Genomic DNA, 24,586 nt, shown 5'->3' with positions numbered 1-24,586 from the left:
GGCATCTCTCAGCCGTTGGATGAGAGCCTGCCAGGAAGGGCACGAGTGCAGCTGTCTGCAGCTGAGGCATTCCCAGAGGGGGCTGCCAGCTGACGGCTGTGTGCCCACAGCACCACCTAAATCTGGGGCGGATGCTTAGGGAGGATGTGGCGGCTGCAGTGGTTCTCAGACCTTTGAAGGCATCAGAATCACCTGGAGGGCTTGTTAAAACACAGGTCGCCGGGCCTCACCCTAGAGTTTCCCATACAGTAGGTCTAGGATGGGGCCAGGGAATTTCTAACAAGTTCCCAGGTACTGCTGTTGTTCCTGGGCCCCAGACAACACTTTGAGAACCACAGAGATGGTGCGTCAGCATAGACATCACAGGTTACCCAGTGGATGGATGGAAGGTGGTCGAATGACAGAGAGGCAGGGAGACCTCTACAAGCTACGCCAGTGACCCAAGTGAGAGAAGATGCGTTCTGAAACGGGCCACAACAGTGTGCTGGAGAATAGAAAGAGGGCGCTGCAGACACACGTGACACAGGGTGGGGCCTGGTGAGCACTGGCATGTGGGAGGAGAGGGAAGACGCAGAGCAGCCGGAAGGATGCAAATGCCAGGAACTGAGACGGCCATATGGGGGGGAGGGGAACGGCATGTTCCTTTGGGACCTTCTGGGTGTGTGCTTCTATGGAAACCTTCAGATGGGAATGTTAAAAAGGAAGTTGAAATACAATTCAAAACTCAAGAGAGGAATCTGAGCTGCCAGGTACAGATTTGGGGGCCTTTGGGATAGAGGTACAAGCTGAAGCTGTGGGGCTGAGTGAGATTAGTCCAGGGCAGCTGATTAAAGAGAGAGCAGTGATGCCTCCAGAAGGGAGCCAAGAGATTGGCTTGTAGGGCGGGCAGAGAAAGAGATGAATGGGATGGTCCAAGGTCATGAAGCAAAGGGACAGGAGGGTGTCACCGGGAAGGGGCGGTACCAACTGTCAGAGAATCTCAAAAGAGATGAGCCCCAATCTGACAAATTCTGGGGTCGCCTCAAAAGAACCAGCCCTAAGAGATGGGGTTGTGTTTGAGTCATGAGTTAGAGGAACCGGTCCACATACTCTGAAGCCCGTAGTTTTCCAACTCCTCATTTTACTTTGTGCAATTTTATTTTGCCTTGATGATAAAGTCGCCTTACGGTACTGTACTGGTGGAACACACATAAACGAAAAGAAGCTCACCCTACAAACACACATGGGCGTAGTAACCACAACAGGAGGGCTTTCTTCTCGGAGGAAAACCAAGGTGAACAATGTAGTGGTGCACGCTAAAGGGGGTGGGGGTCAGTTGGTGTTTTTTTAATTGAAGTATAATTGACTTACAATATTATATTAGTCTCAGATATACAACATAGTGATTTGACATTTTTATACCTTATGAAACGACCACTACATTAAGTCTAGTTACCATTTGTCACCATGCAAAGTTATTTCACTATTGACTGCATTCTGGGGGTCAGTTTTTGCACCTCTAATATAAGCAGTGGGAAGACAAGACACCATGTATTCATCTTTTTTCCTCTTCATTTGATACCTATCTAGACCCTCCTGGGACCTTAACCACTGGTTTTACAGGGGTTAAAAGGATTCTGACAACTTGTTTTGAACTATCTGTGGTAAAATGCTACAAAGAGAATCAGTTGCTGTGAGCTAAGAGAGTCCCCCAGTGATAATTGTGTATTTCACGGGTAGACAGTTTGCTTTTTAATTTGTGGCTCCTGTTTTGCCATCCGCATCTTGGCAAACCCTGGTTTCTGAGAGGACACAGGGGTGAAGTCTGACAAGTGCCTGAATCAGGCTGATGAGTCAGGATCACACACCTTCTGGCTCCTCAGGCCGCCTGCAGCGGGAACGGCTTTAGGCGGGAACACGTGCTGACTTGTGCTCTGTCTTTACAGTTCTGTACGGAGCTAAACCAGCCAATCCTGCCCAACATCCGCAAGTGGAAGGGACCCCGAGGATGCTGGAAGGCCGTTGTTTCGGAGAAGCCCTCGACTCAGCTCCAGAAGGTACCCTCATCTGCAGAACTGGGGTTTTCTTTCCATTTCCTCTTCCCCTGGTCACAGACATTTAAAATTATTTTCCTTTGCCCACGTCGTTGATGTAATTTTGTATTTCTGCCCATATTTTAGCTCTTGGCCATTTGTTTCAAAATGCCCTGGTTCTCCTTTCCTGTTTGGATCAGGAATGGACTGCCGCCCATTCGGAAATGGGAGTTAGGGTGTTGGGAGGAAAGGAGAAATCCTGTCTGGAGCCAAGGCAGCAAATGGGGCATTTCTGTCCTTTGTGCTCCTAATCCCTTCTCCACAGTTCTAGCTTCTGCCAAGTTTGTGGAGAGCCCATTGTTCATTGACTGAAAACTTCAGATTCACTTAATTCATACGTGAAGCGTTTGCTTTCAGTGGTAGGAATTGTGCGTATGGAAATGCTCTGGGGAAAATTTCAGCAGATTTTAATTTTGAATTTTCGTTCATTAGTATTGCCCATATGGGTTTGGGTAAATCTCTGTTTGTATACATTTTCACTCCTACCTATGATATTCAAGACCAGTTTTTACTCACTTGAAATATTCAATATCAGTGGAGTTTTAGATTTTTTTAAAAAGACTCCTGATTGTTAATTATGAGTGGATTATAGCATTACATAATTTTCCCATAAATGCAGATGTTATATTTTTTATCTCTAGGATACCTAATATGCTTATAAACACACATAAATTGTACTCATCTGAGTGATATTTGAGATTTGGGGCTTTTAAATTATGAATGCTTACTGGATTAAAACTATCCAGTCACTTCTTGACAATAAGCTCTCTTTTTAGCTACTACTTTAAAGTGTGATGTAAATCTTACTTCCCTGGGTTTTGGGGTATAAGTGGTTACTGCAGGTAACAGCCAGCGTACATTCACAAGGAGGCTGGAAATACAGCCAAATTGGAAGGTATCTGGTCTTTACCACTCTAGCCCATGGCCGTCCCTTCTCAGTCCACGTAGAAATAGTTCTAATACCACCTTGCTTTTTTTTTTTAAATAGCACTTTACACAAATATGTAGGTTCACAGGGTTCTTACAGTCCATTGAACACTCTTTTTTCATCTGTTCAGCAAATCGTTAAAAAGGTTACTATGTGCCAGGCACTATGTTATATGCCACATAGTCACGGTGAGAAAAATAGACGCAGTGACCCAGCCCTGCCCAGGGGCTTGGCTGAGCCTGATGGAGCCTGTTGGAGGGACAGGCCAGGTAACCCTACTCCAGGTCAGGTGTCAAGGCCATTGGAGAGGAGCGTGTGGCTGCCACTCAGATCTCTCAGCCTCAATTCCTTCATCTGTAAAATGGGAGCAGCAGCCCCTCCCTCAACTCACAGGGTGGCTCTAGGATTTTAAAAGATAATGTGCACGGAATGCTTGATTAACGGACATAAGCCAGCGCCTGGCAGGGTACACGTGAGGCGGCAGGCAGGTGTACTGGGAGCTGGTACCCGTCACAGGCTGCAGCTGGTCCGGTCTAGCCAGTTGTTGCCGAGGGTATAAGGAACCAGCAGTGGAAAGAGCAGCACGCACAGCCTTGTGAGGCCAGAAAGGCCCAGTCTTGCTGGGAACATAGGTGAACAGGCATGAAAGGCGGCACTGAGCAGGGAGGTACCCACCCGGAGGGCCCAGAGGGCAGTGGGCAGTGGAGCCACTGAAGGATTTTAAGCAGAAGGGCACCTGAGCAGTACTTTAGGGAGGTTACTCTGGCACCACTGCTTGGGAAACAGTAAATGGGGGGACAGCCCCCTGAAGCCGACAGGGCAAATACATTTCCCTCACTTGCCACCTGAGGAAACAGGTTTAGCAAAACAGAGTGGCTCCCCTGAGGTCCCAGGGCTAAGTGATTCGAGGGGATGAGACCCAGGTCTTCTCACTCTTAAACTAGCACTCGTTCCAGTGGGTGGGCAAGTCAGTCATTAAAAAACAGAAACATGCACGGCACGCAGGACACTTCCTTCCCCCCTCTTCAGCACACGTGTGGCTGGGACCTGAGCTGAACTTGGGGACTCAGCAGAGGCTGCTCAGGATGTGCAAAGTCACTTCTCCTTTCGCAAGAGCATCGCCGGCCCCTCGGATGACGCTGCTGATCCTACGCGGGCAGCAGAGCCTCCAGCAGCTGCGATCGGGGCGGGGGCATCTTTTCTCTTTCCACAAGGCACCCGGTGACAGCAGCACGAAGTGGGCAGGTTCAGAACGGCCCCTCTGATGGCCAGAGGTGCAGGGGGTTATTTAGGCCCAGGCCCTTGACCCTGCCGACACCACCCCCATCCATCTGCCCCACTCACCGGCCTTCTCAGTGCCCTGCACCGGGGCTTCAGACCCCCGTGAGCAGCCCCGCAAGCCTGAGGAGGGCCTTTGACCAGTTCTAAACCACTGGGACTGGTCGCCCTGACCTCTCTTCATCCAGCAGATACTTCTTGAGCTTCTGCTAGGTGCCAGGCCCCTGTCGTTATCAGCAGCAACTAATCAGTAAGCAAAACCACCCCCTTGGAGTCTTATATTTGACCCTCAGCATTGCCATTTACCAGCTGTGGGGTTTTGGGGGAGCTCTCTGAGCCGCTGTCTTCATCTGACAGATGGGCGTGTGAGTGGCTACCTCATGGGAGGTGATGATTAAAAAGATAACTCCATGCCTAGTCTGGGCTGCCCCCAATCCCCCCAAAAGAAGAGCCCAGGCACCCCGGCTGTATGTGAAACTGAAATTGCCAGTCTGAGAAATTTGGTGGGGGGACCGGGAAGAACATGCTGTGGCTTTTGGATGTGCTTTTGTCTCAGAAACAGGCCTTGGGCAGGTAACCCCAGGACCCAGTGTGGAGTCCGCTGCTAACCCCCTCGTCTCCTCCTGGCCTCGCCTGCCGCTTCCCCAGCTCGGGCCTGAGCCCCGCCACCAGACAGACCCCTATGCACACTAACGCCTCGTCTTCTCCCGCAGGGCGCTGGGTTTGCAGGGTTCCTGTGGGACACAGCGGCCGGGGTGGAACTGAGAGATGCCACCTGGCAGGAGAGCTCACCTGGCAATGGGCACGGGAAGCCTGCAGGCCCCAGCCCGTACCTCGTGAGGTTCAAGGTACCGCTTGCTCATGTTGCCGTGAAGGGCCCCTCCTTCTAAAAAGGAGAAGAAGTCCCCTTTTGAACTGTGAGCCAGAGAAGCTCATCTCTTTGCTTTGGTTTTCTTCTCTCTCAGGGCTGGGTCAGCATGCACTCTTGGGGTTCCCTTGGCTGGGAACTTGTCCAGAGCAGGAATGAAAGGGATTTGGGGGGACTATAGCTCTGGTAACTTTGACATCTGGGCAGGAAGGAGATCAGGTGGCTGCCTTTCAAACCTGATAAACAGCAGCATCACCTGGAGAGATTTTCTTAAAATCGGGGTTTCCTGGACCCTACCCTAGACACACAGAATGTTCGGTTTTCAAAAGCACCTCCAGTGCTTCTTCCGTTCTCCCTGCGCTTGTTGAGGATGCTGGGCCTTCGGGAATTGCTGGATTAGAGGGCGGCAGAACTGCTCTGAGGACCCCCCCTTCTCTTACCAGGGAGAGGGGGGACCCTCGAGAGGTCATTTGGGTTTGGAAGGGGCTTAGAAGGAGCTTCTGGGCGGTGGGGTGAGGGCAGCCCTGTAACTGACGCCTCCAGATGAGCCCTGTCTCACCAGAGCCGGGAGCAGCAAGCAGACTGATCTGAGCTGCCTCTTCGATTGCCCTGGACGCCTCTGGGAAGTATTAAGGCACAGCAAACAGTCAGAAGCCGGGCAGCAGGAAGGAGGAGAAGGCAGCAGCCAAAACAGATCACCAAGTCAGCAGTTGGCCTTAACCCCGTGAAGTGACAGGGTCAGCCAAGAGTGGTCCCCAGCGAGCCGCCTGCAGGGTGTCTGGGACACCCCCTTTCTGTATGCTCCAGAGCAGTTCTGGAGCGTGAGAGTTGCCACAGACCTCAGCACAGTCTCTCCCTGGTGGCACGGGGCTGGAGCAGCCCATATGCTGGGGGCTGTGGCGACTCTGGTGGAGGTCTAGCCCAAGCACATCCCTCCTCGCACCCGTGGTTGCAGAGATGCTGGCGTCCCGTGTGCACGCACACGCCCGGGGGTGTCTGCGTGTTGTGCTTATGGTACTGATGCATAAATCAGCTAGGTATCACCTCTTCCCTGGGTCCCTTTTCTATGTAAAGTGACTGTACCGGCTTTGGCCAAGCAAGGCAACAGGCAGAACTAGCCCGTGTCTCTAGGGGATAGGCTGTTTTTAACGGCCAATGAGAAATGCTTTCAGATCACGAATTACTGGCCCAGATCCTCTAAATGAAGCGATCCCCTAGACAGGCACGTAGCCTCCTCTACTTTGTGTCTCATCCTAGGCCAGGCAAGTTGTAGGGACAGAGATGTGGCTTCTCTCTCCAGGCAGGTTTTCCCCGCCCACGGCCTTACGGTGGTCCCCCCGGGGTCAGAGCCACAGCTGCAGAGGGAACTCTCCCGGCTGGGCACTGGCCATGGCAAACTGGGGTCACGTCTGTAAAACGAAACTGGTAGCCCCTACTTGCCGGGGGTTCCCTCTGCACCTCCACTTCCTGGTAGGGTTTGGTGTTTGTTGCCATGACAAACAGAAGGGCGGGGTTGCCAAACCCAGAGTAGCTGAGCAGTGCTGCGGTGCTTGGGAGACCGACCCCGACTTTGCGTTTCCTCACCTGCCCTGCGGACACAGGATGGGCATAGCCTGTGTGCCGCCAGGGTTCGGGCAGCTTTCGTTCTTCACGTGTTTGAAATCAGGTGAAAGTAAGCCTCAGGGTGCAGTGGTCTCTGGAGGGAAGAGAACACATGGGGGAGAGAGAGGGGGGAAGGCGGTAGGGCCCCCGGCAGCGGGTCCTGGCAGGGGGTGGCGGGCTGGCCCCGTGGGGAAGAGCCCCAGGTCTTTGTTAACGAAGCTGCTATCCAGCTGCTAGAGCTGCCTCTTCCTCTCTCATAGCTGCTCAGAAGGAAAAAAGCTACAAAAATTTGACATTTCTAGATGTGCCCAATTTTCCAGGCCCTAAGGAGGAGTAGGGGGTGAAAGGTAAGGGGTACACTGATAGGACAAGACAGGTCTCGGTCCTGCAGGGGCCTCAGAAAACTCTTCCGGTGGCCGCCTTGCCTCCTCTCCAGGGGGAGCTGGCCTTGTGTGCGTTTCTCATGGTCGGTGTTGTGCAGGAAGCTATTCGTGGGGCGGAGGTAACGGGTACAGGCTGTAAGAACATCTCCGCCTGTCCCTGATGCTTTGTTTCCTGTTGCCCAGGTGGGAAGTCATGACTTGACCCTGGTGAACCTTCACCTGGCAGCCCTGACCCTCCCAGGGGGTGAGAACCCAAGCAAGAGTCACAGTGACAGCCACTGCTGGGCTAGCTTCGTGCAGACCTTGCAGGAAACCCTGAAAGGTAGGAAACTGTCTTCCTCTGCGGCTGGGCCAGCAGCCCCCACTTCTGCAGGGCAGGCGGGGTCACCTCTTCGGAGCATCTCTCCCCTCCCTTAGGCTGGCCATCCTGCGGGCGGCAATGCATACTACCGAGTAATGCATGGGAAACCACCACACCGCCTGCATCCTGGGGAGCCCGGCTGCCCCGTGCATGCTGACAGCTTTGTCTCTGTGGGTCTAGCGTGCGGGTTCCACGGTGTTGGTTTTGTGGCTCTTCAGCCTCTCTTTGATGGGAAGGATTAGGGGGGAAGAAACTAAGTGATGATACCCTCCCCTGTGACACCCATCTTGGGCTCCGCTGCCCCGGGTGTGCCCCCGTGGTGGTCCTTCCTGCAGATCTGCACCTGCTCTTCTTGTGAAAGACAGTTGGTGACAAGGGGAGTGGGAAAGTCCTGACGAGCCGTAAGTTGAATTTTTCTCCCTGGTGGGATGCCGACCTCGTTAAAGGAGCCCTGAAGCCGACAGAAAAGCTGGATTTTAATCTTAACTCTTTCAGCTGTGGGACAGCAGTAGGACGTCCGGCAGGTCACCACCCTTCAAGCCCCATCTGATGGGGGCTGACAGTGCTAGCCTCACCGGGCGCCCAGGGGCGTGGTTACCGCCTGAGGGAGGACCCAGCACATAGCAGGGGCTCAGCGGACATGAGTTGACTCACAAAAATGCCAGAGGGATTAAGAGAGCATTGAAAAGAACAGAACTTCAGAAGAAAGGTGGGGCACTCTGCTTTCCAGGCTCCTGCCCCCAGTAACACAGAAGGTTTTCTGTGTGCGGTTTACCAGAAGGAAAAGTTGACATGGCTGTAAAAACTGGGATGTGCTCCGTTGGGCTTGGCTTTTCAGAGCACTGAGTTTCTCCAGGTGAGGGTTCATAGCCGGAGGCCTGCAGTTCTCTCCCATATTCTAGCGTCTTGATCAATATTCCCTCGCTCGCTAAGCCTTGTTTTCCCTTGTTGAACTGGCGCCCGCCCCCCCGAAAGGTGATTTATGAAGATTTGGCTACAAAAATTAATTCAGTCAAACTACACGTTTACAGTTTGAAAAGATTCTTATCGTGGTAAAATATACGCAGCATGAAATTTACTGTCTTCACTGTTTTTAAGTGTACGAGTCAGTGGTATTAAGTACCTTGACATTGTTTTATAACCATCACCACCATCCATCTGTAGAACTTTTTTATCTTCCCAAACTGAACCCATTAAACACGAACTCCCCGTTCTCCCTTTCCTCCCTGACAGCCACCTTTCTACCTTCTGTTTTCTATGAACCTGACTGCTCTAGGTATCTCATGTCAGTGGAATCTTACAATATTTGTCCTTTTATGGCTGGTATATTTCACTGACATTATGTCTTCATGGCTTGTAGTATATGTCACAATTCTTTTAAGGGCCAAAGACTATTCCATTCCTCGGTCAGTGGACACTTGGGCTCTTTCCATCTTTTGGCTGTTGTAAATAATGCTGTTACGAACACCGATAGGCAGCTTACATCTCGAACCAGTATGTGCTGTGACCAGCGTTCTCCTTAAATGATGAGTCTTGGGGCTAAAAAAAAAAGTCAGAAAGATTTTTAAGTTGAGATACTTCATCCGAGGAGCAACTATGTGGGAAATTGTTCACCTACAGCTACTTTCTAACCTATTAAAAAGGACGACTTGATAGCTTTTAAATCTGTGGACATTTCTATTGTTCTTGATCTCAAGCTTTTCCTTTTCTTTACACGGAAGCAGAAAGGAAAGATGCCAGTTCCTAACTTCTCTGATAACCTTAGGCCCTCACTGTTTTTTCTGATATCCGGGCAGGGATCAGGTTTTTGTCAGAAAACCTGGGCAGGGTGTTGTTCCAAGTTGCCAGGGGACTGTTGACCCACAGCCTGGCCAGGCCTTGACATGCCCATGTAAGGACAGTGACTCATGTCCCCGTGTCCCCCTGCTTGTAGCCAACATCCAGTTTGCTGTTAACATGGCAGAGCCGGGGAGTCAGGAAGTGCTGCAGCCTGCCCAAGGGGCAACAAGGGTAAATCGATGAGCAGAGGTGGCTCAGCTAAAACAGAGACTAAGCCTTTATTCCACAGGCTTCTTTCTATCAGAGTAAGCAGAGCCGATTTGATTAGCAAACTCTGGGCCTTTCTGCCTTTGTCTGGAATGTGCACTCAGGTTGAAGTCAGCAGGGGCTGGGGGTGGAGTGCCCATCCTCGGATGGAATTTTCTTCTTTCAGACCCCACGGGGCCTGTTCTGTGAACTCAGCAAGAGTGAAACAGGGCATAGTCATGCTTAACATCTGGGTAAGACCTTCTTCCACTGGGGACTGGCTCCTGCTATTGTCGCTGGCATTTTGTAAATCTAGGGTCTCTGAGGAAGTCAGCCCCAGGCATTCTCCCTTCACTCCTGGCAACTCAGAGAATGACTCGAGAGCCCACCCTGGCGCACAGCTCCCTGGGAGAGATCAGGCGCCTGCACATCTGTGGATTCTTAGAGGCAAGGACTGTCTCGATGTTATTACCAAACCGCTTTAACCAAAAGAAGGTGAGTTGTAAGAAACTGGACCTGCCAGTTCAAAAAGAGCCATTATTTTCATTCCTGAAGTTACACAGAGCTGGGTTTGTTGACCCAGGACACTAGCATCTCTCCTGGTTTCAGAATTGTCTTTTTCTGGCCCGAAGTTTTCAGGTCTGCATCCCAATGAAAACCTCTCTCATTATATGGGGAACCTTCTGCCTCAGTCTTTCCTAACTTCAGTTTTCCTTGATACTCAATAAAGGTAGCCTCTCTCTCTTCGTTCCTCAAAAATACACTGCACCTTAATTCTGCAGTTTTCTTCGTGCTTCGTTCACCTTTTCTCTCCTGCGTGTTGATCGCTCGTCTGCCAGGAAGCAGGCTCTGTTCCAGATGTGTGGGGCTTTTCCATGCTAGCTCTTTGTAAAGAGCCCTGGACTTGAGGGCTAGCTCGGTGACTTTGGGCAAGCCCTTCCACCTCTCAAAGCCTCAGCTTCTTACCTGCAAGAGGGCCCGGCACACGGTGAGGGCTCAGTGGAGGGTCATTAACACTGGCCACGTATGAGTTGTTACCTGTATTATTCTCATGTTGGCTTTCCTGTTGGAAGTTGGCACTGATTTCTCAAGGCAGCTTGGTTGGGCTTGTCCTGCTTTGGGTGCCAGGGTTGTTACGATCTAGCCTGAGGGGTACAGTTACCTCTCTGTTGGTCACACAATGGCAGCAGGAGGGCCTTGCTCCCGTCCCCTGCTGTCCATCACGCCCCCTGGAGGAGGGTGTCATGTGCGGTGCGCGAGTGCCCTCTGCTGGTGGCTTGTATTGTTTCACTTGAGATTTCTTTAGCCATTCTTACTGCAACATAATTCGTGTCCAGGAAGGTTTTGCTGAGTGTCTCAGATGCATTTGGCCCTAGTTTATGAATTGCTTTGCTTAAAGCTTTCCTTACCAGGTGCAACAGAAACGCCACTCCCTATGACAACGTGGCTCCCCGGAAGGGAATCTCGAGACAGGAAGTGACAGTCAGGCAGTGGATGGGAATCCCAGGGAGCCTAGCTGGGGCCCACTGTCCTTTCTGAGTGTCTCCTCACTTTGGAAAATACTTCATAACTATCCCACTTACTCTAGTAAATCAAACTATGAGAGAAATGTTGAAAATACTTAAAGAGAACAGCTTTCCACTTGGGCCCTGTATTAGTGTGCTAGGGCTGCCCTAACAAAATACCGCAGGCTGGGTGGCTCAGACAACAGACATTTATTTTCTCACAGTTCTGGAGGCTGGAAAGTCCATGATCAAGGTGCTGGCAGGGTTGGTTTCTCCTGAGGCTTCTCCTTGGCTTGTAGATGGCCGTCCTCTCCCTGTGTCTTCACCTGGTCTTCCCTCTGTGCTCAATAAATATTTGTTGAGCTTTTGTTAAATATCTGGGCAAGACCCTCAGGGCTTTTTGTGCCATGAGATTTGGAACCCATGATCCGGAGCAGAGGTGATCTCTCTTATCACATTGCCCCCCATTTCCAAATGTGTCACTAACCTACTCCTAAAGTTTGGGGGAGGGGTTTTGTTGGACAAGGAATTTGGAAAAATCGGGAGGATAAGAACCATGCCACAGTCCTAACCCTGGAGAGTCAATTCAGAGAGTCATGATCCCACATAAATGAGCTGTGGTCAGTGTTGTGTTGAACTTCCCACCACCTCTTACATTCCTGAATTTCTTTCTTCCACTTCCAGGCGAAAAAGAGGTGATAGTTTTAGGAGATTTCGGCCAGGGGCCAGACAGCAGTGACTACGATATCTTGAGGAAAGAAAAATTCCACCACGTGGTCCCCGCACACACCTTTACCAACATCAGCACCAAGAATCCCCAAGGCTCGAAGACTCTGGACAACATCTGGATCAGTAAAAGCCTAAAGAAGGTTTTCACAGGTAAAGCACAGGTGCTGTTCAGAAACAGAGTAAAGATCACCTGTCTGAGCTGACAGTTCTGGATTGTCTGGTTGCAGCAAGAGTCAGGAGTGACCTTCCCTCCTCTGTGGGCATTCATCAGGTTATTGCTTAGGTGGCTGTATAATTATCATTCAAACAGAGCCATTTTTAAGAGTGAAGGGGGTGTGAAAAACAATAAAAGGCATTCACTGATCTGCAGCAGGGCCAAAGCAAGTGTGTCTTGGGCAAACCTGGTTCCAGACTGGCAGCATCCCCCCAATTCCAAGATGAGCTGATACCTTAGGCTAATTTTAAGGACACTTAGTCCTTCAGCAAACACTCCTCAAGCCCTGTCACATTCAGGTGCTGTGTTGTGGCCTGAGGAACAGCATTTGGAGGTGAGCTGACATGTCACCTGGCATCACGATAGGATGGAAGAGTTCTTTAGACAGGACTCCACCAGGACCAGGGTGTGGTGGGTAATCTCAGCGCTGAAAAGCACTCCCCCCTGCAACCAGTCACTTGCCGAACAGACTTTGGGTCATGAAACAGTCATAGACAGAACTATGGAAGCAGCAGGTCTTTTGGTGAAGGACAAGAACGGTTGTTCTCAGTTGTACCTGGAAGCTTTACTAAGCACCAGTGGATGCAGATTATACTTCAGTGAGACATCAAAAAAGTTTTTAGGTACCAACGCTGAGGTCCCACTGTGAGACCCCAACGTGCAGCCAAGACTTAGATCCTCAGGACTAGAATTTCCTGTTGGACTGTGTCATGGGAGAATCCAAAGGACGAAGAAAGTAGGTCTCAGAGGGAGTGACGGCCATCAGACTAGGCAAGGTGCAATTTGCAGAAGCGCACTGCTGGCCAGACCAAGGCCAGTGGCAGGCTGCCATGGGGCCCGGTGGGGGGGCAGTGCTGTCACCAAGGGGGCTGGAGCGCCCGAGAGCGCGGGGCCGGGAGGAAGGTAGAGATCGTCTCATCTACCCCCTGCTCTTAAGTTGTAGGAACCGAGATGCAGGGAGGAGTTGCCACCATCCTGGAACTGTCACCTGAGCAGGCACAGCTCACACCAGAGCCCAGGCCTGGGTGCACTTAATTATCCGCGACGGTTCTCACTGAGGGCCGTGCCCATGCTTCTAATCGCTCTGTCCTTGCTTTTGTGACTATTTCATTGTTTCTTAAACGTACCTCCTGCTTCATATATTTCTAAATCTCGACTTTAAAGATACCTTTACTTTCTCATAAACTTCTGTAACTTTCTCTTCTTTGCTCTTTCTGTAGAACTTCCCCCCCCACGCCTCCCCCCCCCACCCCCCACCCCCCACTGCCCCAGTGTCTTTGCTTTGTGAACTAGGACCTTCACTTCGCTTTAGACATCTTTGCAGGGCATGTGTCCCTGTGTCAGACACTGAGCCTTGCTGGTCAGTTTAGAAGTGGTGCATAGTGAGGCGGGGGCCACCACACGTAGGCCGATGGGTGTGTGACTGGGCAGGAGGCCTGGACCCGGGGTAGTTTCAGGGCCTACATGGTAAACCCTCACTTGTCCGGCACATCCAATGGGCTGAAACAGCTCGTTTGCACAGACAAGCCGGCTGACTCGAGGGGTCTTGTCAGGCTTGCGGACATACAGTTCTGGCCTCCAGCCGCCAGCCTGTGACCTCCACCCTGTCCCCCATCCTGATTTCTTGGCCTGTCTTCCCTCTGCCTCCAGGCCACTGGGCTGTAGTGAGAGAAGGCCTCACGAACCCTTGGATTCCAGACAACTGGTCCTGGGGCGGAGTGGCTTCTGAACACTGCCCCGTGCTCGCTGAGTTTTACACGGAGAAGGACTGGAACAGGAAAGAAGGCCCTCGGAATGGCAACGGGGTCACCCTGGAGCGAAGAGAAGCCAGCATTAAGCATGAGCGATGATGACAGCAAATCAGTTTCCACCCCCTGATCCCGGAGCCGACGAGTTCGCCCTTCCTGGTGAAGATGCAGAGCCCGAACTGCCTGCCCTTTGGTCCTTGTTCTGACAGAGCCAGCGCCCGGCCCTTGACCCGCCTGCCTTCCTTGCGGACGCTTTTGGACTCTCATGGGGGAGGGAGCACGTCGGGCCCTCAGGGTGCGGGATGGTCAAATCAGAAGCCCGTGGAGAACTGGAAAGCCTCTGATCTGCGGATGCTGCCAACCTCAGCCGCTGCCCTGGGCTGGCCACCCCGCTGCCTGGACCTCAGCTCGAAGGGAACAGCAGCGGAGGCTGAGGGCAGAGAGGGAGAGCTGCCCGGGCGACGCCGGGAGCTCCTGTTTCTGACCACCAGTCTGCCAGGTGCTGGCTGCAGATTCCGTAAAGCTTTTAACTTGAGCACTCTCCTCAAATGTTTTGAGTGATGGTTTTTAGTTTTGTTTTGAAAAAATAAACAGAGATGAACCTGCCTGGCCTCAGCGAGAGCCTGGGGGTGGGTCCCCTGCTGTGTGTGTTTTGTGCCCCCTTCTGATGCCTCTGGGGGGCGCTGTGGCCTGTAGGGCCCTGAACACGGTGAACCCCGGGAGCTCCTTTTACATCCCCGCCTTGAGATCATGCAGACGCACCCGTCACACCCTCATTGACCCCCGAGACCTCTGTAAAGTCTTTAGATCGTCTCCTCCCTCCCATCCCGCGCCTCATCCTCTGAGCCCTTTGCCAGACCGCCTGTTACTTTGAAGGACCGTTTGTGCCCCCAGACGCTGTGGGGTCCCTTGTGCCGGACAAGCATTCCGTCAGAACGATCTCCCTTCCTCCTTCCCCACCCACTCCAGTTGCCCGGCCCAGCCCTTCTCTACCCAGAGCCTCCTATTCATCCCGAGGAAGAGCTGTGGATTCTGGATCCGCAGGAAGCTGAGCCCCGGGGTGTCAAGGGAAGGAGGGTCTTCTTTTGTGAGGGGTGTTGGGGGCGGCTGGAAGCGTGGGTTAACTGCCACCTGGCACCCTTTTCCTTTCCCAGGTTGGGTTCTCGCTTAGGTCCCCGTGAGACCAGGATTGTAATGCCCATTTCACAGCCGAAGAAACTGAGGCCTGGAGAGCTTCACCTCCTGAAGGTCACACAAGCAGTAAGTAAATAGACGGGATCCACACTCAGTCCAAAGCCCACGCACACATGTCAACCCTGTGCCGCCGACACTGACGTGTGAGAGTGTTAACAGTGAACGTGTGGACCACCGTCACCACCCGTGGAAACCCGGTGGCTTGTTGGGCCCAGGGCCGGATGGGCAGTCAGAGGGGCCCGTTGTCCATCAGAGGCCACCTTTGGGGCCACCTGGCTCCAAGGAGCAACACTGGTTGTGAGCATGGGAAGGAAGCCCCTTTCTGGGGGCTCTGCAGGTACCTGGGCAACAGCCATGCCCACGCCCAAGAGGTGTCTCTTCAGTGGGAGGGTGAGCAGCTCCCAGAGGCCCGGAACCCGTGCCGGCTGAGCCTTGGCCGAAAGCAGCCAAGTTAGAATGAAAAGTCGTGGCGGGTAGGAAAGGGTGCTCCCCAGCTGAGCTGACCTTCTTTGGTGCTTCGTCTAAAATTGAAAGCTCCACCTGCATTCACCAGCCAGATGCCCCAAGTCCTTTTAGCCAGATGTTTGCGGCAAAACTGTGGGAAGGGCTTCTTAAGTAAGGAGAGAGGGAAAGAAATCCAGTTAAACAACCTTTGTGAAGGTCATCTGGTTTGAGCCAGAGGCTGGGGAGCTTAACTGCAGCGGCCACACCTGCTATAATGGAGTTTGTGCAGGACTTCTGCTTAGCCTTGGCTGGACGCAAACTCACACCACAGACACAGAGTGGGGGCACTTGTCACCCGAGGGCCCCAGGAGTGGGGTCTTTGCTCGGTGGCCACAGGCCCGGGGTTTGGAACCAGCAGACCTGGCTGCTGAGAGCCAGCTCTGCCACGTCCAAGGTGCGGCCCCTGCAGGTTGTGCTTGTCTGGCTGAGTCCCAGGTTTCTAACCTATTAAACGAGGATAGAATCCCTCAGGGTTGCAGAGAATAAATAACATCTATAAAGTTCTTAGCATACTGTCTGACCACAGGGCACAACTCCAGGGGGAACCGTTCCCCGGCACACATGGTGAGAGCTCAGTAAGCAGCAGCGTTTTTTTAAAATTATGTTATTTATTGTTTACATTTCATCCCGAGTTCCCCTCAACTGGAACATGAGCTTTGTGGTTTCCCAACAGTGTGTCATCCTGGACTGTCCACTGGTCCAGCTGAGCTCTCAAAAAGAAGGATCCCCACCCAGTGGAGCCTGTCACGAGGACACTGATCATCCGGGCCGCATTCCACTGAAAAAGACCCAAAGGCCCCGTAAGGGTCCAAGACTGCCCCTCACGGTTCCCCCTGGTGGAGAAACTTGGTAGGACACTCAGTAAGTCATCTCCCACGGACGGAACCTGTGATTTGTTCTATTTGAGTTGACAGGAGACGGAGGACTGACTCTGTCTTCCAGAAGGAGTAAAAGCCGGGCTCAGACGTGGCATCTTAAGTGGCATCATCGCTGGGCACACTTAGCCTTTGAAAGTCTCGATTGACAGCCAGGCTGCGGAATGGTGGAGCCTTTCCCTAGTAGAGCGTTAGGCTGTGGAAGCAGCTGTCTGGTCCTCTGCTAGTACCTGGCCGCCTAGTCTCCTCGCTGCCTGGGCCTGTGAGCCTTTAGCCCAGAGGCAGGATTTTCATAAAACTTCCAGAATTAAAAGCTTAAGTTTTCTAGAAGCGTTAAGATTAATTAATATTCAGATGGTCTATGTCTTCCCTCTTCCTCTGCACAGTAAATATGAGAGGATTGAGTAGAGCTTAAAATCCAAAGAATACTTAAATTTACAAATTGTGACTAGTTGTTGAAGCTGGGTGATGGGAACACAGGAGTTCATGTCACTCCTTTCTACTTTTGTCTATGTTTGAAACGTTCTATGATCACAATGAAATAAATGCATAAATAATAAAAGGCCCAAGCCCCCTCCCCCCCAAAAAAAGACATTGTTCGAAGATTTACACTTTTTAACGGAATAAATACTACATTTCCCTGTAGACCAGGTGTGCTGAAGTCCTCACAGCAGAAGTGGATACACGTGAAGGAGATTAAGTCCTATAATTTTTTCTTTTTATGCCATTCCCTGAAGCAGCATTTTGCTAGGAAGGAGTCACTGAAAGTGACAGTGTTTCATTCTAGAATGGGGAAGTTAAAATATATGTATTTGGAGGGTAAATGAGAAGTACCAGAGAGAAGAAAGGGATATTCAAAAGCCCTGGGGACTTCTCTGGTGGTGCAATGGTTAAGAATCCGCCTGCCAGTGCAAGGGACACGGGTTCGAGCCCTGGTCTGGGAAGATCCCACAAGCCGTGGAGCAGCTGAGCCCGTGCGCCACAACTACTGAGCCTGCACTCTACAGCCCACATGCTCAGAGCCCATGCTCTGCAACAAGAGAAAAGTGACCACAATGAGAAGCTCGCGCACCACAACCAAGAGTAGACCCCACTTACTGCAACTAGAGAAAGCCCGTGTGCAGCAACGAAGACCCAATGCAGTGAAAAATAAACAAATTTATTTTTTTAAAAAAGCCTTGGGCTGCTTTTCATTCATCACACATGGTACACCCACCAGGCTGGGCCCTGGGGGTCGGCAGGGGAAGGAGAGGGAGACCCCTGCCTTCCAGGGTCACTCGGCCATGGTCCTGGGCTGTGTGTGTCTGCAGCGTGGCACCCCTGCAGCTGTAAGGACCTGGATGTGTGGGATCCCCAGTATTCTCCATTCTTGGTGAGCCTGGAAGGAGGCAGCAGGGTCTCCCTGGAAGGGGTAGCCCGCAAGGATCTGAGTGCTAGGCCATTGGGAAGCTTGCCTCTCTCTCTCCTGGCTCTGGGAAGCCTCTTGCAGAAGCCAGACAAAGCGATTCATTCCTGCATCTTCCATCTTGTAAGAAAACCATGGGCCCCTTAATAAAACAGAACCCTGAGCCCCCAGGCTGGTGATGCCTGGAGACAGTGCTCCGTGGGAGAGGGCCAGTCCCTTCCAGCCAGGCTCTCTGCCCAGTCTCCTTGCTGCTGCCCCCTGGCCTCAGGGCACTCACCTGGGAGTGTTCCCACCCACCACACAGGTGAGCAGGTAAACAGCCCTTAGCAAAGGCGTAAGGAGGCAAAGAAACAAGCCAGGGAATCGTAAACAAGCTTCCTCCTCTTCAGCCTGTGGGGGCAGGTGGGAGTCTCCCTGCCTCACCCCACGTGGAGAGGCCAGCAGCTCCTGCCCTTTAGGAAGACCCTTGGGTCAGTCCGGACACCCTGCAGGAAGTCCAGAGTGAGGACAGAATGGGCACCACGCGGTTTCCTGCCCGTCGAAGGCTATCATCCGAGTTCCCTCTACTGGCCGGCACCTGGTCCCTTTCCCGGTTGATAGGCCCGGGGAAGAGCCCCACCCCACGCACAGGGGTGCGTGCTTAGCCTAATTGCCGCTGAAGCCGTGGGCAGGCGCAGAGGAGTGAAGGTGGAAAGCGTTCCTGAGCGCAGGAAAGAAGGGCCCAGAGGGGAACGGCCACTGCCTGCTTCCTGGATGTCACACGCCTGGCCAGGTGACCTCCACGGCTAACCTGAGGACATTCTTCAAGGATTCGAGGCCGATGCCATCGCCCCCATTTTACAGTAACCTACCTGGGCCTCACAGCTGGTAAGTGACAAAGTCGGGATTCCGACTCAGCTCTGTTTGACTCCAAAGGGCTTGTTTTTAAAGTTCTTTAAGCGAGAGGCTCATAATTAAGAATAAACACGGGCTTCCCCGGTGGCGCAGTGGTTGAGAGTCCGCCTGCCGATGCAGGGGACGCGGGTTCGTGCCCCGGTCCGGGAGGATCCCACATGCCGCGGAGCGGCTGGGCCCGTGAGCCATGGCCGCTGAGCCTGCGCGTCCGGAGCCTGTGCTCCGCAATGAGAGAGGCCACAACAGTGAGAGGCCTGCGTACCGCAAAAAAAAAAAAAAAAAAAAAAAGAATAAACACAGGAAAACTTGTACAGGAGAGATAGAAAGTGCTATGTGAATCAGAGGAAGAGAGTGTTTTCACCTGGCGGCAAATCTGAGGCGTCTTCCTGGGGAAGGTGTCTCTGAGCTGGGACTTGAATGGGCAGCACTGGAGATGTGGAGGGCGAGCGGGAGATGGCATTCTGGGCAGGGGACTGAGGACAAGGTGTGGAGGAGGGAAGGGTTCAGTATAGGTCACTTTGGCAAGAGTTTATGATGTGTGGTGGGGAGAAGGCTAAATGGAAGCTGAGGCCAGATCTTCAACGGCAGCTGGCTGAGGAGCTGGGAGGCTGCTCTGCAGGCTTTGTGCAAAGCAGAGGAAGAGGCTGCAGCGCTAGTGCACCGGGGAGCCTGGAAAGGAAAGTGCAGGTCATCACACTGGTCCCTGAGGAAGGGATGAGGCTGGGAGTGGAGGAGTGCTGGGCATGGAGGGGCCGGGTCATTGGTCTTCACCTGAGGAGCAGGCCCCTGGAACACTTCCAGGGGGAGCTGGAGGCCCGGCAATCTGGAGGAACTGGTGGGAGGAGAGGAAGGGAAGCTCTGGGAGGGACTAAGAGCTCAGCCGTAATGGGTGTTATAGGCCCAGACTCCTGTTTAAATCCACCTGAAACTTACTATTGGTGTGACTTTGGGCAAGTTACTTGACCTCCCCTGAGCCTCAGTTTCCATATCTGAAAAATGGGGATATTTCTACCTACCTCGTAATATTGTCATAAAGATGAAATGAAATAGTGGATGTATGTGGCAAGCCTCCGCCTCATCACCATCACCATCTGTGGTGGCCAAACTTCTCTGGGAGATGGCGGCGTTTGGGGAGTTCCCAGACCACTTCTCTGTGCCCAGATACAGTGACAGCCCTCAGCCAAGCACGAGGAGGCCCCTTTGCGTGAACAATACCATAAAGGTGGACATGAGTTCAGAGGCCAGGGCCTGCCCAAGAGTGGGAGTGTGGGGAGACCCAGCCACCGCTGAGAAGCAGGCCACGGGCCTAAAAGCGGAGGTGGGAGGACCCTCACTGGGGAGGCGTTTGCTGGGCATAAAATAGGCCACCCGTGGGGATGGGTGGATGACCCTGACTTTCAGGGTCAAACCGCACAAGGCAGGTTTCACCTGGCACTTCCGGTTCTGAGGCGCTTAATGGTGCCGGCTTAGCAAGCCGAGCTCCCATCAGTAGTCAGTGGTGGAAGAGGGGCTCGCCTACCTGCCCTGCTGCCTCCATGATAATGAATTATGGAATTAAACGATTCTCGTTGCTGGTGGGGAGCATGAGGACTCCGGTTTTACTGCGATAAGGAGTGCAGTTGGCCTAGAACGTGTCAAGCAAATAAGGAGGCCTGTGGAAAACAAGTGACCTTGACAAAGGCGGGGAGTTGGGGAGGGTTGGGGGGCGTGGGGGGCTAATGCAAAAGGGACAGGCTCAGGAGCACTTCCTGCAGCCTCCTGCTCTCTGGAAACTGCTTGGGAGGCTGAGTAGCCAACTGACCTGGCAGCTGCCCCAGAGCACACAGACCAAGAAAAGCAGGTGGCAGAGGGCCCGAGTGGCCAGGCCGCCAGTCACTGTAGGCCGGGGCCTGGGCGCAGCCCGGCACAGCAAGGATGAGCTTTGAAGGCAGAGGTGAGGTGTGGTCTGGGGCACCCTGGGGTCTCCGTTCCTCCCTTCACCCCAGGGTAGGGACTGGAGGGGACACACTGTCTTCTCAGATCTGGGTGCCCAGGGGGTCAGGTTGGGCTTGGTAACGTGGGAAGTCTCCCGGTGAGAGCAGTGACATCCATAGGCTAAAGAGCAGCAGGAAAAGAGAGCACTGCCTCGTTCCCAGAGAGCTCGGTCCTGGTGCACAGGTGGTCCCAGGTAGCCTGGGCAGGAGGGAGACAGGGGAGAGAGAAAAGGCCCCAGAAGAGATTTCCCACCTGCTGGCATTCCCTTGCCTTGGGCACACAGGGCAGGCTGCAGTTGGTGCCTTTGGTTCTGGGGTGCCTAAAAGTGTCTGCTTAGCAAGCCGAGATCTCATCAATAGTCAGTGATGGAAGAGGGGCTCTTCTAAGCACCCTGCTGCCTCCATTATGATAAATTATGTAATTAAGTGATTTTTGTTGTTGGTGGGGAGCATTAAGGACTCAGGTTTTACTGTGATGATGAATGGAGGCAATTGACCGGTGTTGTGTGATTGCATCAGAACCAGCTGCTTTGGACTGAGCCCAAGTCTGCAGCTGGAGGAGGGTGTCAGGCCAGTGGGCCCAGGCCCACTGTGTATCCTGTGCTAGTTTCTTTGCTCTGAGTTCAGAGATGTCCTGAAGTGGCATTTTTATTTATTTATTTACTTATTTGGTTTTTAAATTTTAAATGTTTATTTTATATTGGAGTATAGTTGATTTACAATGTTGTGTTAGTTTCAGGTGTATAGCAAAGTGATTCAGTTATACATATACATGTATTTATTCTTTTTCAAATTCTTTTCCCAATTAGGTTATAGAATATTGAGTAGAGTTCCCTGTGCTATACAGTAGGTCCTTGTTGATTTGTCTATTTTATATATAGTAGTGTGAATGTCAATCCCAAACTCCCAACTTATCCCTCCCCACCTCCACCTTTCCCCTTTGGTAGCCATAAGTTTGTTTTTAGAGTCTGTTTCTGTTTTGTAAATAAGGTCATTTGTATCATCTTTTTAGATTCCACATATAAGTGATATCATATGATATTTGTCTTTGTCTGACACTTCACTTGATATGATAATCTCTAGGTTCATCCATGTTGCTGCAAATGGCATTATTTCATTCTTCTTAATGGCTGAGTAATATTCCATTGTATCTATGTACCAGATCTTTATCCATCCCTCTGTCGATGGACATTTAGGTTGCTTCCATGTTTTGGCTATTGTAAACAGTGCTGCAATGAACACTGGGGTGCATGTATCCTTTCGGACCATGTTTCTCTCTGGATATATGCCCAGGAGTGGGACTGCACGATCATATGGTAGGCTCTATTTTCCGTTTTTTGAGGAACCTCTATACTGTTCTCCATAGTGGCTGCACCAATTTACATTCCCACCAACAGTGTAGGAGGGTTCCCTTTTCTCCACACCCTCTCCAGCATTTATTGTTTGTAGACTTTTTGATGATGGCCATTCTGACTGGTGTGAGGTGATATCATTGTAGTTTTTGATTTTTTTGCATTTCTCTAATAATTAGGGATGTTGAACATCTTTTCATGTGCCTCTTGGCCACTTGTATGTCTTCTTCGGAGAAATGTCTATTTAGGTCTTCTGCCCATTTTTTGATTGGGTTGTTTTGATATTGTGCTGTTTGTAAATTTGGAGATTAATCCTTTGTCGGTCGCATCGTTTGCAAATATTTTCTCCCATTCTGTGGGCTGTCTTTTCGTTTTGTTTATGGTTTCCTTTGCTGTACAAAAACTTTTGAGTTTAATTAGGTCTCATTTGTTTACTTTTGTTTTTATTTCCATTACTCTAGGAGATGGATCAAAAAAAAGATGTGGCTGCGATTTATGTCAATGTTCTGCCTATGTTTTCCTCTAAGAATTTTATATTGATAGTATCCAGTCTTACATTTAGATCTTTAATCACATTGGAACTGTGAAGTGGCATTTTTAAACAGAGATTCCTGAGATGGCTTTACCTCTTAGCCAACAGGGCACCATCCCTGTTCTGTGCTTCAAGGAATCCTATGAATTTTCTACACTATAAAATTCTCCCCATTCACTGACTCTAAAAGCCCAGGCACAGGGAGTCAAGAAAGGCCAAGACGAGGCCCAGCTCCAACCACAGACTTGCTGGGTCCTGGGGGGGGGGCAACTTGTGAACTGCGTTTCCCAGGCCCTCAGTTTCTATCCTGCTCTAACGTGTTACATCTTACTGAGCTATCAAACAAGGAGCATTTCTCTCCTGGGCAGTGGGGCTCCTACTTTCCTACTTCAGTGCATGGAAGTTATCTCCCTAGGAGCTCGCTGGCATGCAGGTTCCTCAGCCCTGACTGTGAGAGTCTGATGCTGGAATGCTGATTAGGTCTGCCTGTGGTCCAGCTGGGTCAATGAAGGTGCCCTGAGACACACACTTTGAGAAATACTGACGTGGAGGGGACTTCGTTTAAACAGAGTGCCAAGAAATGTGGCTGAACCCACTATAAATAATACCTCAAGATAGAGATGGGGTGACTGAAGCTTCAAGAAATGCACTAGTTTATAAGAATTTTAGTGTGGCTCTCACTGACTAGGTAAGGGATTCCTTCAGCAGGGATAATAACTACCTGGATCTATGAAGGAGATCAACAGGGCGCTCAACACATGAAGGGTCAGAGGTGACAAACGGCAGGACAGCCACTGTGACGGCGACTGTTTTATCAAGAGTCTGAGTCCTTGGCTTGCTGTCCCAATGGAGCTGGCAGTGAGGATCTTTCATTACTTTAATTACCAAACACAAGACCAGCTTTCAAAGACTGATGATGGCTAAATCCTTATTATTTATAGAACTGGCAAGCAACTGGAGCTCTAGGAATTTTTCTGAACTTTTCTTCTGAGTTTTTCTCAATGTATCATTCTTCATTTACTTATCCAAGTCCAAATTACCAGAGGACTTTTTAGAAGTCCAATCTTTTCATATGTATCTCACAGAGGGGTCTTATGCACCTGCTGGCAAGCAGCCGTCAGACTGAGTGGTTTTGGTGCTGAGGCCAGCTGGTGCAGTGAATGCCTGGGAGGATCAGACCCACCAGCCTTCACAGGCAGCTTCCAGCTGCACTCTGAAGGCAAGGGCCCCGCTTCTCATCGGAAGCATACAGATGTTCATGTTCTCAAAGCATAGAATTGTCCCTGGCAAATCTAGTCACACATCTAACCCCGAAACACCTCAGATGTTTCCCAAAGGCTCTCAGGAATCCCAGTTTATAGGAGACCTGTTTACCTGGCGAAGGGGGTGAGAGGGGGCTAGACCTCTGTGTGATTTCCAGTATTTTATTTGAAGATAACCCACAAGTTTAAAGGGTCTGAAGGCTGCATTGTCAGTGGGTGTCTTGGGTCTGGGACAGAAAACCTGAAGACCCACAGAGCTGTTGTGTATCGAAGCAAGATGGTGTTAAGATGAGAAGTCATCAGTTCCCTAGACTCACCTGTGTGTGATCCAGAAACAATGGGGACTCCAGGTTGTAGGCCATTGTTAGCTACTGAGCTGAGAAATCTCTTTGGCCAGAGGATCTGGTGTCTTTTCTCTCTCATTTCTCTAAAAGGAAAACGCTGGTTTTCCTGAGAAGTACCTTAGGTAATTATGTTAGGAAGCTGTGGTAAGATAAAATAGCATCTGAATATCAAATTGCTCACAATTCACATAGATACTGCTTATTTGAAATAGATACGTTAAAATGTTATTGAAGATCTCTCTCAAGACTGTAAATAGTATATACTTTAGCATAGAATAGACTCTGTATATTTATATACAGAGTATGTATTTTGCTTTTTAGCCCAACTCATCTCAAGGAATTTTATGACAAACTTGTCAGTGAGTGATTTAAATTGTACAAAGAGGAAACAGATTTTGGAACAGGCCTGCAGGACACTTCAGAAGGCTCAAGCCTTCTCTTGAGCTCTTTAAAGTGACATGCAAATCTTTCCTAGAAGTTATGTTTGCTTAAAATCAGAGTGTATAGGGTGTAGCTCCAAGGGTCAATCAGCGAGATT

General features: G+C 51.1%; 1 protein-coding gene across 3 annotated transcripts in view; it reads left to right on the top strand.

Annotated features, from left to right (window-relative positions):
• The window catches only part of EEPD1 (endonuclease/exonuclease/phosphatase family domain containing 1), a 146,252-nt gene that overhangs the window by 100,683 nt on the left and 20,983 nt on the right, over positions 1-24,586 (top strand). The window contains exons 4-10 of one of the 3 annotated variants that reach the window (XR_010842143.1): positions 1,926-2,036; positions 4,992-5,126; positions 7,315-7,453; positions 11,707-11,901; positions 13,616-14,212; positions 14,868-14,973; positions 16,085-17,461. Coding sequence is in view for 2 of the 3 variants with exons in the window: in XM_059073659.2 (XP_058929642.1) it covers positions 1,926-2,036; positions 4,992-5,126; positions 7,315-7,453; positions 11,707-11,901; positions 13,616-13,815 (780 nt within the window). In the remaining variant the exon portion in view is untranslated. Of the gene's footprint in view, positions 1-1,925; positions 2,037-4,991; positions 5,127-7,314; positions 7,454-11,706; positions 11,902-13,615; positions 14,319-14,867; positions 14,974-16,084; positions 17,462-24,586 lie in introns of those variants that run through there. The other 2 variants (XM_059073659.2, XM_067042342.1) reach the window with 2 other exon arrangements.

The sequence above is a fragment of the Kogia breviceps genome, chromosome 9, assembly GCF_026419965.1.
Source record: "Kogia breviceps isolate mKogBre1 chromosome 9, mKogBre1 haplotype 1, whole genome shotgun sequence".
Classification (NCBI taxonomy): Eukaryota; Metazoa; Chordata; class Mammalia; order Artiodactyla; family Physeteridae; genus Kogia; species Kogia breviceps.
Note: the sequence above shows the minus strand (reverse complement) of the source record. Positions and strands in the feature narration are given on the sequence as shown.